At 37.0% G+C, this 15,774-nt stretch overlaps 1 protein-coding gene across 1 annotated transcript; it reads right to left on the bottom strand.

The window, feature by feature from the left end:
• Positions 1-12,767: 12,767 nt before the first annotated feature.
• LOC110904950 (F-box protein At1g47056) lies at positions 12,768-14,803 on the bottom strand. Its single transcript, XM_022150812.2, has one exon. The coding sequence runs from the start codon at positions 14,620-14,622 to the stop codon at positions 13,018-13,020; it is 1,605 nt and encodes a 534-aa protein (XP_022006504.1). The 5' UTR covers positions 14,623-14,803; the 3' UTR covers positions 12,768-13,017.
• Positions 14,804-15,774: the final 971 nt, after the last annotated feature.

The following is a 15,774-nucleotide window of genomic DNA, read 5'->3' as shown; positions in this document are numbered from 1 at the left end:
AGAGTTATGTGGAGGTTTAAGGGTTACTCAGTTACACAATTCACACACCCCATTAGTCATAACATCATCACGAAACCTCCTCTCCATAACCGATACCCCTTTTCGGTTCTCTAAGTCCCCATCATCAGTCAGCACCCTAAGGAGGAACCAGATCAAGATGACAGGCATGTCGAACTCCATTACTGGATTCTCCTCTGCACTATCTGCTGTGACAGGTATGATTTATATTGTTTTCTTCATGCATAAACAGAACTGAACCAACATGTGGTATCAGAGCATATGTTGATTAGTCAGTTCTGTTTTCGTATCCATAATTCTGGGATTGAAACTTGGAAAACGGAATTTTGAAACCTTTAAAACCTTAACAGCCGGTTTCGAGTCATGAGTATCGACTCGAGATCTTTGTTTTCGTGAAAAAATAATCATATGTTCATTCGATTTTAACTGGGTTTATGTTTACAACCGAAATCTGTTTAGAAGTCTTAAAAAAAAAAATTCAGGTTTCGGGTTCCAGAATTTTATTTTTTATGATTAGGGTTCATCATGTTCATGAGAAAATTCGAAGTATTCTGTTATGTTTTGGAATGATTTAGGATTAATGGGTGTTTTTTCCATGTTTGATCTAATTTTATCTTTTAATTTTATTCGAAACTGTTATTAGATAAACAGTTATTATTTTCGAAATATGTTGACAAAATTAGATCAGCTTAAAACAGGAAAGAATATCTCTTAATCCCTTAGATTTCGAATTTTCGGTTATGATATCACAATTAACAGCTGTTAGCGAGGTTGCTACTCGAGACCACGAGGTTGCTACTCGCAACCATGAGGTTGCTACTCGCAACCATGAGGTTGCTACTCGCAACCATAACGTCATCACTCGAAACCATGAGGTTGCTACTCGCAACCATAACGTCATCACTCGCAACCATGAGGTTGCTACTCGCAACCATTACGTCATCACTCGAGACCATGAGGTTGCTACTCGCAACCATAACGTGATTAGTCGAGACCGTAGTTGCGACTCGCAACCATAACGTGATTAGTCGAGACCGTAGTTGCGACTCGCAACCATAACGTCATTAGTCGAGATCGTGGTTGCGACTCGCAATCTCATTATTTTAGGCTGTTTAAATGTTAACTAAAGAAAAATTTTAGTTAATTTTTAGTTAATTAATGAGGATCAAATAATGTTTTACAAAACCAAAATGGATTTACTTGAATGAGTTTTTGATATATCATTTCTGGCCAAAGCTGACTTGATACATCTACTTATCATCCAAGTATTACGAAAGCTATGTTGTGTGTGCATCATAAGCATGAATGTCTTAATTTCTGGCCAAAGCTGATCTAATTCATTCATAGATGGCATACTCAACAAGTGCATAACTAAAGTGTTTGTCTCAATTTCTGGCCAAAGCTGATTTGTTACAACCACTTTGCACATATGCTTAAATGATTACACTTCTGGCCAAAGCTGTTTTGTCTTCGTTTAAGTAGAACTTTAAGTAGTCTATTATTTTGATGTTAGTAATAGACATATCACAACCTCTTCACATAATGATCCTTATATTAATGATCCTCAATTAATTTTGTGATCATTTTGTCTGCCTTATTCTTAGTACCCATATTTTTTACTCACTATAATTTTCTTCTATAAGTCTATATCTAATCCACTTTAATTCTTGAATCTAAAATGCTTTGCTTTATTTAAAGTTTCTATAAGAATTAGCTCTTAAATTAAATACTTGATTATCTCTTAAGACACGATAACCCTATTGCTCTTTTCTGATAAGGCACTACAGAAGAAAAGTAGAGCATGATGATTAGGATAAATCGAACATGATGTCTCTTATGATAATCAAGAACTCTCTAACATAATTGCTATCACTAAAGTTATTCCAGATTAAGTCTTTCCTAAGACTAATCTATAATTGTGGAATAATTACAAGAACTCCTAAGGTGCATGTCTTCATTTAACTAATTATAAATTATATGGTTAAGTGGTATATGTGAATATATTATAATGTACAATACCATGACCCATAAAGTTAAGGGCTTACGCATGGAAATAAGTACATTTTCCAGTACATTACATACTAAGTTTTCATTTGTACAATTTGATGCATTATAAATCAGCTATAACACTCAAAAGTACCAAAGTATAACGAGTGTGTTGATAAGCAACATATGTACATAGAAATAAATGTTTGAAACTGGAAAATAAGATGTTATTCACCTTACAACCACTAAAACCTTAAGAGAGGATTGTTCTAAAGTCCATAGACAAATTACAAGTGCTAATCCCAACGTTAAGGTTCTTCAAGGGAAAATCTCACTGCATAATTATGTCATTAGACTAGGCATAAGCAACGAGACTATCCATTATTCTAAAGACCAGTTGGATAAATTGATTAGATAGTAACTTACTAATGATATTTAAGTCTGATAATTTTAATATTCCAACTAACACATGATTAGTTAACTCTAGTTCCATACGTTTCCTTACCAGAACTCGACAAATAACTAACATGAGAGTTAGTGACAAAATTAAATGTTAAGACTATAAGAACCATAATGAACAGTCTTCCAACAACGCTTTTCGATACCTTATATATTCTGATTGAATATAGTATCATAATTAAGCAATGTTATGAAGGTTGTGAGGTTTGCATAGTCAACATAAAGTCACACTTATCTTAAACTCTCCTCTTATTTGTTCTAAATATCTGGATAGAAACATTACTAAGATGAAACTAGATGATACCTTATTTTTTCACAACCTTTGTCATCATGCTAACGAGAATTTGACAAAAGGAAAATGAGACTTATAAATTTCATCCATTAGAACCAAAATTCATGAGAAATCATAACATGGTTAATGAGGATGATTTTTTTTTTAATCTCATTTTCAGTGATTCTAAATCATGACGTTAAAGCCCTAAAAAATGACTTGGCTTAGGGAATAAGGATGGGTCCATCATAAGTCATTCATTGACATTTGTGGAACTTATTCCAAATGGAATATTCAGACATAATTCATTTATCATTTAACAGACTATCAACTTGTATCTAAATTTTGTCACATATGGCCCACGGTCTTAGAAGAAATTTATTCATACATATACTTTATAAGATTTCTATTAAATATGTTCCTAAAGTTTCTTATGATATCTGGACATTAAAGAAATCAAATAAAGTCTAACGTATATGTGATAGGTTCCCGCGTCACGTAGCTCATTGAAACTTTTCTTATAGCATTTTAGAGATATTAAAGATCAGTGGGAGCATTAAGTGTCTTAATAATAACTTGCAATAGTTGCAAGAGGTGGGGAGTGAAAATTTTACATTACCTTATAAGTTTGCACCTCTTGTACAAGACACCGCTCCATCATGACACTGTTCTATCATCAATACTTGTCTCCTCAAATCTAATGCTACTCTTACAAAAGTTTCATTGTTTCTTAATTGTGGGCACACTTAGATTTCTTACCTAAACTAACATAATCCTCAACAAGAGAAACTACAACAACTAACGTCATTAACTTGTTTCTCTATTAGAATTTGTTGGTCGTTTCACATTGACCCTACGCATGCTGAGTTCCTAAAGATTTCTAAGTTCGGTGGGAGCAGTCAAAGTCCTTATCATGATTTGCAAGGAATACAAGAGGCGGGGGGAAGAGTGTCATTAAATTTCACTCCGAATTTAACTCCGATTACACCTCTTGTACACTATACTGCACCAACTCTTACAAACTTAGAATGAAAATGATAGCAACCTAACCAAGAGCTAATCCATAAAATTGAAACTTCTAATGAACCCAATAATCAACTCAGGAGGTCATCTAGGTTTAAAAGCCTACTAACTTTGATGATTACATAACCTCCCTAATTGAAGTTGAAATGGATTTTGGAAATGTTTACTGATCCTATCTCTTCAAATTAAGCCATTAGTGTAAATCAATCATATGAATGGAATAAAACAGTTTTCTAGTAAAACTGATTTTATGTGTTTGTGTAACATTTGGGATTTGATTGAATTACCTTAGAGTGTTCATAACTAAACCAAATCCTAATATAAGCGTTAAGACACTCAAAAGCATGATTGGTTGTCAAAGGTTGTACTCAGGAAGAGATAAATTATTAAAGAATCTTTATTGCATATCTAACAAAAGATTTCTTTGAGGATCATCACTGTTCTAGTAGCTTATAATAGTTTTAAGCTACATTAGACGAACATTAAAACGATTTTCCCTAATAAATGGCTGACACATTTACATGTTCATTAGAAAACAACCTAAAGTTTCAAACTGAAGGTTAAAGAACACTTTATTTGTAAGCCAATAATATCCATGTATGGGTTAATGCAAACATCATAATGTGATGAAAAGCTAACGTAATTATTTTCATCAAGAATCAAGTGGATTAATGTACCTACCTCAAGATGAGTGGGAGCAACCAAAATAAACTTGTCTATATAGATGACATTCTTTGACAAGCATATGTTACATAAGTCAAAGCATTGTTAACACAAACTTTGATATAATAAAACTCAGAGATATCTCTTACGTGATTGATATCATAACATACTGAGATAGACCCAATGGGATATTAGTTTCGTTCCATAAGTTTAACATTAAATGGGTCCTTACATATGTAACAATCAATATTGCTCTCCTTTAGAGGACAATAGGATAAATGAGATTATTTATTTATGCTTCATTAATTAGAAGCCTTATGTAAGTTTAAGTCTATACTCGTTTAGATATTACTCATATTGCAACACACTAGATATGTCTAGATTAATGTGTAGCATCTAATGGAGTATTACAATATCTTTAAAAGAAACGAGAGACTACAATTTAAAGAAGAAGTGAGAATTAAAACCGGTTTATTACTCTAACTTTGAGATATTCGAAGATTATAAGATGCAGTTTCGGGTATATCTTTATGTCAGCAGACAAAACCTATTTCATGGAGGAGTCATAATGCACTGATATTAAACAACCTGAGTTATAACGACATAACATGGTCACTAAATGTTGTTGGAAATTTAATCAGTGGACTCATAAGTTTATTAACTCCATATAATGTTTTGAAGAATTAGTGTGATAAAGTCAGCTACCATAACTCCTTGAACAGTAACAGTTCAAGAGGTGCTGCATTAAGTTTCGATACGCAATTAATTATTCGTTTATGAACGAATTGAGGAAACTAAGTTTTGTATCGAATACATTCATGATATGCTTAAGGATCCTATAACTGAAGGGCTATTACCCATAAGTCTTATTAAGAGAGCTCATAGACGGGTATTAATTAATAGTCGTGCGCAATTGCATATCGTACTATGAATGATTAAGTATTAGTTAATTTTCCTCAAGTTTGATTTTGTATGTCTGTTAGAATATGTTCAACCGGTATAATGGCATATAGACAAATAAAAGTTACAAATCAAACAAAGGGCTTACGCGTATTTTGATCATGATGATTAGGTTTTAAATTAAGGCTATAGTATGATTAATGGGGGTCCTGAGTCGCATAATGATTCAACGGCTGTATTTTTCTGCTATAGTACTTGTTTAAGGCTAAAATGAGTGTTAACTCCTGATCAGGCTTATCTAATACTCATAGTAAATGATTACTCGGCTAAGTGGGAGAATGTAAGATTAAATATATTACGCATTAATATTTAATCTATAGCCATCATAATCATTTACATTATAGAGATCAAAATATATTAGAACCTATTATTTAATTAGTTGGTAATTGTTGATGGACCATATTACCCTTAGTAACTAATTAGGTTTCCTCCTGGGTGCTTATATAAGGAGAGTTATGTGGAGGTTTAAGGGTTACTCAGTTACACAATTCACACACCCCATTAGTCATAACATCATCACGAAACCTCCTCTCCATAACCGATACCCCTTTTCGGTTCTCTAAGTCCCCATCATCAGTCAGCACCCTAAGGAGGAACCAGATCAAGATGACAGGCATGTCGAACTCCATTACTGGATTCTCCTCTGCACTATCTGCTGTGACAGGTATGATTTATATTGTTTTCTTCATGCATAAACAGAACTGAACCAACATCAATGTCACGAGAGGCCGAGACTAACACATCAGATTCTTATAGAAATAAACATATAGTTTCTCTGTGTTTTGCTCAAAGTTTTTAATGTCAAACTATTATTTTCTTGAATTAGCTCGAAGTCATTTTCGTGTAACCCACTACATATAAATGCTTAAATAAGACTTTTTTAATGTCTAAAACTCTTTTTTTTCTTGAATTAGCTCGAAGTCATTTTCGTGTAACCCAATACATATAATGTCGCTTTAAATACTACTTTTAGAAAGTGCAACCAACACGATTCAAGTTATTATCAAAGATTTTATTATTGATTATCAACTACCATAAAGACATATTACCAAGACATGTATCGATAATTATGATATTACAGAAAGAAGGTTTTTGGCAAGTATTCGAGATTTTTTTGAACGACCCTAATATAATCTTACTCTACCTACGCCTCAATTGAGACTCGAAGCCTCGAACCCAACACCTTTGGCGTACACCTTTACACTGGGCTACTAGTACTACCAATGGTTTCAAGTCTCCTAGATAGTCTCTTGGAAACATTATACAACTTAAACTACATACTAAAAAAATGCCGGTAGTTTGAAAAAAGAAGAAGTGGTAAAAAAAGGAAATAAAAAACGCAGCAGCGGCTGGTTGTGAACACATCAGCATCTCCAACATTATCTGCCCCCTTTTGAAAACGCCTTATTATTGGCACATTTTGCAAAATTAAATCGACACCACCTATACGATCTGTATTAGGGTAATTTCAATTTCCAAAGTCAGTCAAAGGCTCATACTGTCTTCAAAAGCTCCTCTAATACGCATCGCATAGGGCTATACGATGCGTATTGGTAATAGGTTGTCTATCAACTCTACAGATAGAGTTCACATGCAAACCCTATACGATCCGTATTAAGTACGAGGTTACTTTCTGTCACTCGACGACATAAAGTGATTGAAAGGAACAGTACATTAGCCCTATACGGGTTGTATAGGCCTATACGGCCCGTATTGGTCTGTGAATTTGCATTCTGCTTGGCCTTTATAAACGAGGAAGACGAAGACGATTCAAAAAATTCATTCCTTTGTCTTCATTTTTTCTTTATATTCGATTCCACCATGTCTTGGTTCAACCTTAATTACATTTTCGGCGAGTCATCCAACACAAACACGAGCACGTTTATTCCGGGAAGTAGTGTGGTATAGCATTTTTTTTAACTTGTTTTCTTTATTTTGTTTATGAAATACTTAGCACACCGTTTGTATTAGGAGGGGCATGTTGTTCCTGATTCTTACGATGGGAGAGGAAATGATGATCAATCGTTGTTACCAGACCTCAACGAGGTAAGTATTTATTTACTTTTTTCTATTCGGTGTTAAATTTACCATTACCTTTTACCCGTTGTTTTTTTTATTTGTTGTGTCTCACCAACCGTTGTTGCCAGATCTGAACGAGGTAAACATATATTTACTTATTATTAAGAAGGCTTTTTGATGTGCCGTTATCATTTAACCGTTGGTTTTTCCAGGTTATTGTGCCTAGCGATGATCATGGTTATACGTGTCCGGATTATGAAACCGGTTACAGTGACTCGTATGGACAAGAAGACTATGGCAATAACTTTTTCGTTAGTGGTGCCTCGGGCATACAACAAGACGTTGGTGAGCCTTTTTATGCGCAAGAGTCATTGGGTGACGAGCAATCCGCTTACCCTGAAGTTTCATACAAAACTGATCAGGTACGAATGATATATATTTTGTTAAAAATATTACTATAAACGTTATCTATTTTTTAAAATGTATTATAAATGTTATTTTTTTCTGTTTAAAATATTATTATAAATGTAATATATTTTTTAAAATGTATTATAAATGTTATATTTTTTTGTTGAAAAATTATTATAAATGTTATACATATTTTTCACTTAGGATTTTATATCCCGCAATGATTTGGAAGGTTGGGTAAAAAGAAGGGGTTTAGCAAACGGATACGTTATTGTTACTAGACGGTCCAAGAATCACGCGTATTGCCCACTCGTTGGGCCTTGTTCCCCATGAGGACCCACAATTCACCAAGGGGCACAGTTGAGCCGACCAGGTTGACACGGCAGACGCTAATCGGCAAGCACACAACGCGTGACTTCCCTAGGCTCGGGCTTCGGTTTATAGGAGAGGACGGGCAATTGTTTGTCCCCGTCAACCTCCCAGACGAGTTGCCAGAGCCGGCAGGTGGTGATGCCGACGACGATAACGATGACGCCGATGGTGACCACGTTCACCCACCACCTCCGCCAGCGTCACCGTCACCGCCACCGCAGCTGCAGCCACAGGGGTGCCTCAATACCCCCAGCACGTTCTGTACGACCAGCTCCCACCAGCTGACGTTGTGGCGCTTGCGTTACAACAGATGGAGGGCCTGTTGCAGGCGCGGTTAGATGCCCATCATGCTCGTATTGAGGCCCTTCTTATGCGGGCGATCCAGGGCGTTATTGATATTCGCTAATTTACACATATTTTAGTCCCCCATTTTATCCCCATTTTATGTGTTTTCGGCCGTAAAACCGTCATGCGGATACTTAATCATGTATACTTTTGTTTACAGGCCTAAAACAACATACCAGACAAGATGATAGTGAAAACGAAGATTTTCCGGGCGAAACGAATGAACTGCGAACATTCTGTGGAAAATTCTGACCTGGGCAAGTTGCACTCCCGTGCAACTGGTGGCACCCCCGTGCGGATGCGACAATAAGGCTCAGCTTGGCGTTGCACCCCCGTGCAACTGGTGGCACCCCCGTGCGGATGCGACAACAAGGCTCAGATCGGCGTTGCACACCCAGTGCGATCAGGAGTGTAACGAAATCCCGGCAACGCACCCCCGTGCGACTGGTTGCACCCCCGTGCGAATGGTTGCACCCCCATGCGGATTCGATGACCAGCCCCGATCCCGGATATGCACGCCCGTGCAGCCCATGGCACGCCCGTGCGAGACCGAAGACCAGTCAACTCTGCTGATGTCACACGGTATGGTGGACCACCACCAATAATTGCTTAAAGTGCACGGCCGTGCCAAACCAAGAACGACCGTGCAACTTCGAAAAAGCATAAAAACAGAACAGAACCATTCTATTAGTAACTCTGGACATTTTGGGAGCTCTGCAAGCGATTTTGAGGCTCCGAAGGCTGCTGCTTTCACTCGGATTCAAGCCACATTGCCCGGTTTTGCTCATTTACTATCCAGATTCTCATTCTTATGCTTGTTTATGGTTTGGTTTCTCAAATCTTTCCATAATTTTGTTATGTTTCAAGCATCTAGACTGATTATTATGTATTAATGTAAGCCTTTGGGCAAAAACACAACAATCCCTTGCTTGATTATAGCTTGTAGTATGTCAATCTATGTTTGTAATGACATTTTGAAGTGTTTTCTATGATTATCTTTGATGATTAGTTTGCAACCTTGTTATTGATATTGATTTCTTGATTATAAGTAATTGTGTTGGATGATTGGTGCTTGGTTAGGTAAGATAGTTGCAAAATGAAGCTTATTTAATCATGTATTAGTAAACTTTTAATTTGGTTAACTAGTTTAACTTGGTTAAAATGTAGGCACCATGATACTCTAACGGGTTAGTGGTTTAATAAAATGTAATTATTATTAATCAAGAGAGCTTGCCCTCACGGAAGGACTCTAACGGGTTAGATGGTGTTGTTACGAATTCCTGCCATGATTTGTTAGCTTAGTTAGTAGTTTCGGCCAAAATTGCTATCTTGGTGAATTTATGTGCAAGATTTGTAAAATGAATTCGGTTGTGATTTAATCTAGTTTATGCTTGTCTCGGTGGTTGCATTGTGTTTATCGGTGTTGCTTTCCTTGATTAAGTGAGGTTAGAAAACTCCTAACGGATGACTAACTTATTTTTAGGAGATTTTTGTAGACATTAATCAATCGCACGTTAAAGAACAATTTTAGGTGGTTAAAGTGTGTCTATCGTTTTAACTTTCCGAATGATTGTCATGTTAGGATTCCCGAAAGTGATACTAATTGTCTCAAAATGGAAAATTGACTGAATGCTTCTAGTGCCAAAACTGACTTAGTTGGCATCCTGTGGTTGTGTATTAAGCAAGGCTATTTATATATATTTTACTATGTTTTATAAGTTTTTATTTATGCTTACTTTAGTGTAGTTAAAACCAATACCATTTATGTTTTTACCGGTAATTTAGTGGCAAAGGTCTAGTATTATTTCTCCGCCCATTTCCGTGGATCGATACTTGGTTCTTACCGATACTTTACTACATATATGACGGGGTACACTTGCCCTTCCGTGTGTGTTTTGATGTAAAAGTAATAATCACTTTTATAAATTTAAAACCAATTCGTGTGTAATTTCATTGTAAAAATATGTGTAGTCACGCACGTACCAGTTATACAGGCGACTATCGAGCGTGGTCGGACCCCATTGCCGATACCGACGTTGCCGCCTCGCCCTGGACAGGATTCGGGGTCGTCAGGCGCGACTTAGGATCCGGGGCCCTTAGGCACGACCCAGGAGCGTCAGGATGCGGATTTAGAGGTTTAGGATTGTTGTACTTTTTTTTGTATTTTGACTGTTTATGTATTTTGGACGATGTCATGTATATATACAAACTTATTATACAGTTAAATTTGCAATTTCAGTTTATTTATATTTGTGATTGTTTATTTTGACTGTTTAGATTGGTTTGCTTGATTATGTATAATGTATAATGTTATAATATCACAGATCATGAATACGATAACATAAAAAATAATACAAAATACAACTACGATACGGTACAAGGGTGATAATGTGATATGATATCATACGACACGTCACGATAAAATATAACATAGTTAAAAATGCGATACGATACGTCATGACACGCTATAATACGTCACAATAAAATATAATAAAGTTAAAAATGTGATACAATACGTCACGATACGCTACAATACGTCACGATAAAATATTAAAAAGTTAAAAATGTGATACAATACGCCACGACATAATCCGATACGTAACGATATAAAAATAATAAAAATTTTAAAACTCATTAAAACAAAAATAACCAACAATAAAAACCAATAACCAAACTCAAAACACCAAAAACCAAACCCAACACACCAAAATTCAAATCTCAAAAAATCAAGACCTCAATACGGATCGTATACCCCTATACGATCTGTATAAGCCGGCAGCTAGACATACATTGAACCCGTCAGTCAGCCATGTCTTAACTTTATCCAATACGGATTATATAGGCCTATACGATCCATATTGGAATGTCAAAGTTTGGAAATAGATTTCCCAATATACGAATAGAATCCCCTTTTAAAAAAGATATTTATGAGTCACTCTTTCAACAATACCTTACCAACCCAAGTTATATCCAACCCGTGAAGAAACAACTTTGTACCTAAGAAGGGCAATATATGAATTACCTATATATTACCTTTACCTATATATTAAAAATATAAGCTATTGAACAGTAACAACATATTATATATATATATATGTTATATTATATTATATTATATGTTAATTTACTCAATTTTTAATAATTTCTTTTTTTCAGCTTTACGGGTAGGGATGAGCTCGGTGTCAACCGATACCGATACCAAAAATACCGGTTACGGTACCGGTATATGAAAGTAAAAACCGGTAGACGCCAAAAGTCGGTACCGAATTTGTACTTAAGATCTTTCGGTTCGGGAAATTCAGTACCGGTACCCAGTACCATTTGCTTATCTCTGACCACGGGTTTCATACGAACAACATCATTACCATAAAACTTTTTTGGTTGATCTTCTTTCGGTTATCTTTTAGTATTTTTTCTATATTTTCTTTTTATTCTTGTCAGTGGTTTCGTGCGCAACGCTCTCGTAGTGATTTCAAAACACATGTAAACACAGACTAAATAACAAAAGAAGTTCGCGACGATTGTGGAAAAACCTAGTTCTATCAATTTTGAAGCTAGGATACCAATAAAGGCAATATAATATAAGGAAAAATAGTTATATCTAAAAGATATTTGGTATTCTTAAAATATGTCTTTTAAAAGATTCCAAGCTCTGTTTATGGTCCGGTTCGATCGATTTTAATAAAGATTAGACAAACGGCTAATTACAGTTGCCGAAAACAGTAGACCAACATGCTTAGTTTAGGTGGGTTGGTCGGACCGACTGGTTTTAGGGGTTTGACAATTTGGTTTTAATGGTTAAGCCGATTTTTTTAAACATTAGTTTGTATTTCAATTTTTAAAATGACACATATGGTTTATGAATATGATACGTATACATAACTGTATTCTAAATAAATATTTGAGAATAATAAAGGATTAAAGGCTAAAGGACTGATCTGGTTTACATTGCCGGTTTAAAGTTCCAAACCATCGGTCAAACCTTTAATCACATTGCCGGTTTAAAGTTCCAAACCGTCGGTCAAACCTTTAATCCGCCAAATTGCTAAAACTGAACCGTATAGATTTAAAACTGGCCGACTTGCTTCAAGCTGAATGGTTCAGTTGGTTTAACTGGTTTACGTTTAGTGAACATCCTAGGTTGTACAACAAAGTCATCAATGCATCATTTCAATAAAGCTAGAACAGAGAGTATGCTCATTTTAGTATAAGCCTGATTCAACTGTATAAACACTAGCTCAAGAAACCAAAACGAAATCAAGCGTCATCATATATATTAGGTGATTTGTAGACCACAAATTAATTTGCACGCCACAAGATACAACTTAAAACGGTACGACAACATCAACAACAACATATAACGGTCACTGTGGTATGCGAAGTAATTCGGGTGGTGTTCAAATTACCTCTCATAAGTTGCAGAAAGAAAAAGAAACAAAGTTTTGATCAACTCTACTGTAGTTTAAGTTTAAAATTTAAATACTGAGATACGGTCACGAGCTACCATTGGAACTACTGTTACCACTTGACCACCTCCTGAAAGTGCAACCCACAAGACCCCTGCCACCGAAAAGCCCAAACCGCGACTTGAAAACAGACCCTCGACCACTAGAGCTTGTTGCCAGTGGCTCAGGTTGAGTAGCAGCCACAAGGCTCACCGTAGCAGGAAACTCCACAGGGTCTTCTTGTGCGCCACTTTCACTCGCGCTTGCATCCACATTTTCCGCTTCAACATCCAAAGTAACAACCAACGATCCCCTCCTAGCGCGCAGCCAATCCCCAATTTCGCCCGTAACATTCTTACACTTCTTTACCTTAATCTTTACCAAATTCGGACACCCCCAAGCAAAAGCCTCAATCCCTTCATCAGACACAGGACATCCCTTAATACAAAGCTTCTTCAATGCAACACATTTTGATGCAATACATGCAATCTCACCATCCGCTACCGTCTCACTCCCACACAACGCTAATCGCTCCAATCTCTTACAATTCATAGCAATTTGTTCCAAACTTATCGAGCTCGGATTAATCCCAATCAAAACCAGCTCCTGAAGATTCACACTATGCCTTGCAATCGTTATTAACGCATCATGCCCTATCCTATTCGTCTTCCACCCATCAATATGAACCTTCCTCAAGTACTTACACCGCCCAGCCACCGCAATCACTCCAGCATCCGTACAATCCGGAGTCTTAACAATATGCAATATTTCCAAACCCGAACAATTCGATAGCGCCAAAAGACCTACATCACTCACTTGAACTCTCTCCAAATGCACTTCAACTAACGAATTATCCGAAACATCCGAACCAGCAACAGTTTCCAAAACCCTATCCCAATCGCCTAAACACCGAATCAACTTCAACGTCTTCAGCTTCTTTGCACCGTAAATCAACGGTGTGAACAACTGACCGTTATAAAGCTCCTTAAGATGTATCGATTTTAAATTCGTAGCAGCGGAGCCGACACCAATCGGCTCTGTGGCTCCAGCGTCGGTTACGCCACGTAACCGCTTAACCGAAAGTTCTTCAAGAGAAGAACAGTTATCCAAAAACGCATTCATACCTTTAGGCCCAAACATACAAGATCCACACGAAAACTTCTTCAACTCCTTACAGTTTTTACCTAACGCTGCCATACCTATATCGGTAACTTCACGGCATCCACGGAGTTTCAACCGCGTGAGTTTCCGGCACCGGAAAGATATTAAAATTAAACCGTTATCGTCTACGCTAACGGATCTACGGTCGCATCGGAGAGAGAGTTTTGTAACGGAATCGAACCGTGAAAACATTGAGGATATGAACGGGATGAATTCCGCTTGTGCGTTGAGTGCGAGACGGTTGCGGCTCTGGCCTTCGACTAGTAGCCATCGTTTGGATACCAGCGAGCAGCGTTTCCGGTCGCCGGAGTTTAGAAATTGGAAAATTAGGGCTAAACAATCGTCCGGAATTTCGGAACTATAGTCGATGTAAGAACCGGTTGCGGTAATGGTTTCTGATTGGGCAGAGGAGGAGGGTGGGAGAGTGGTTGACCGGCGGAGGATTGACGTTGACCGTGGCGGCGACGGTGAATGGGAGGAGGATTGGCCCATAATTTTTATTGTTATTTTGGGTGGTTTGTGAGGGGGATTTATGTGTGTGGATCGTGGAAAACGGGTTGGAAGAAATGGGTTTGAATGAAACGGTGTCGTTGCTTACAGCCGACCTTGCGTCAACTGGGGTTGGGTGGGGTGGGGTGAATGAAAGAAAGACTTTCGTTTATTCCCATTTGGAGTATGGAATATGGGATGTTGCTAAATGTTAATATAGAAACATGCCAAACAATTTCGTTTGGTCGTTTAATAATCGTAAGGGTAGGTTTTGACCTATTCTTTGGATTTGAGTTATGTACTTTTTTTTAACAAGTTTAACATATATGAAGAGAAGAGAAAGCGTTAGGCGGTATGGGAACTGGTTTTGTGTGACCGGACCTGATGATAAGTGTTGTTAGATGGTATTTGGTAATGAATGTGTACTTGGTTGGTTAGTAAGGTATTTATGGTAAATCTGCTAATGATAGTGGGCTTGATGAGGTGTGGTTGTAGTGCTAATCTTTTCTCGTTTTCATGGATACCAGGGGCGTAGCTTAGTTGATACCCGGGGGTGCACCCCCCCCCCCCCACATATTTCAGTTAGAAGTGTAAAATTTCTAATTTTTCATCGAAAAATTTTAAAATTATAAAGGATCGCTCCCCTCCCCTCCCCCCTCCCCCCCCCCTAATTATTTTGCCTAAATATTTATATAATATATAAATTGGGTCCCATGGCTTTCCGCCCCCCAAAACATTTGGTCAAGCTCCGCCACTGATGGATACGACATGTTCTTCCTTTGACGTTGCTGGCCTGATTTAGTTATCGGTGTTCTAGCATTTAATGGTATAGATGATGATGTCACAATAAATGTGCCGCTTGACTAGTTTCAAGTCATGACTTTGCATGTTTATACTTTTATATGGATGGTATAGCTAATATGTTTAACTTTGTTGGTTATAGCCTTAAAGTATTGTATACGGGCATTATTGGTCGCCTATGATTTATTTGAGCATTGTGGTTCGTTTATATACGGAATTATGATGAGTCTATCTGTGACGTTTCTCACGATTATCGTACGTCTTTCCAGATGTTAATATCTGGATATTGTCATTGTTACTGTTTTTTTAATTGTTATCGTTACGTGTTATCGTGGTGTGGTAGCATACACACGT

The sequence above is a fragment of the Helianthus annuus genome, chromosome 9 (assembly GCF_002127325.2).
Source record: "Helianthus annuus cultivar XRQ/B chromosome 9, HanXRQr2.0-SUNRISE, whole genome shotgun sequence".
NCBI classification, from domain to species: Eukaryota; Viridiplantae; Streptophyta; class Magnoliopsida; order Asterales; family Asteraceae; genus Helianthus; species Helianthus annuus.
Note: the sequence above shows the minus strand (reverse complement) of the source record. Positions and strands in the feature narration are given on the sequence as shown.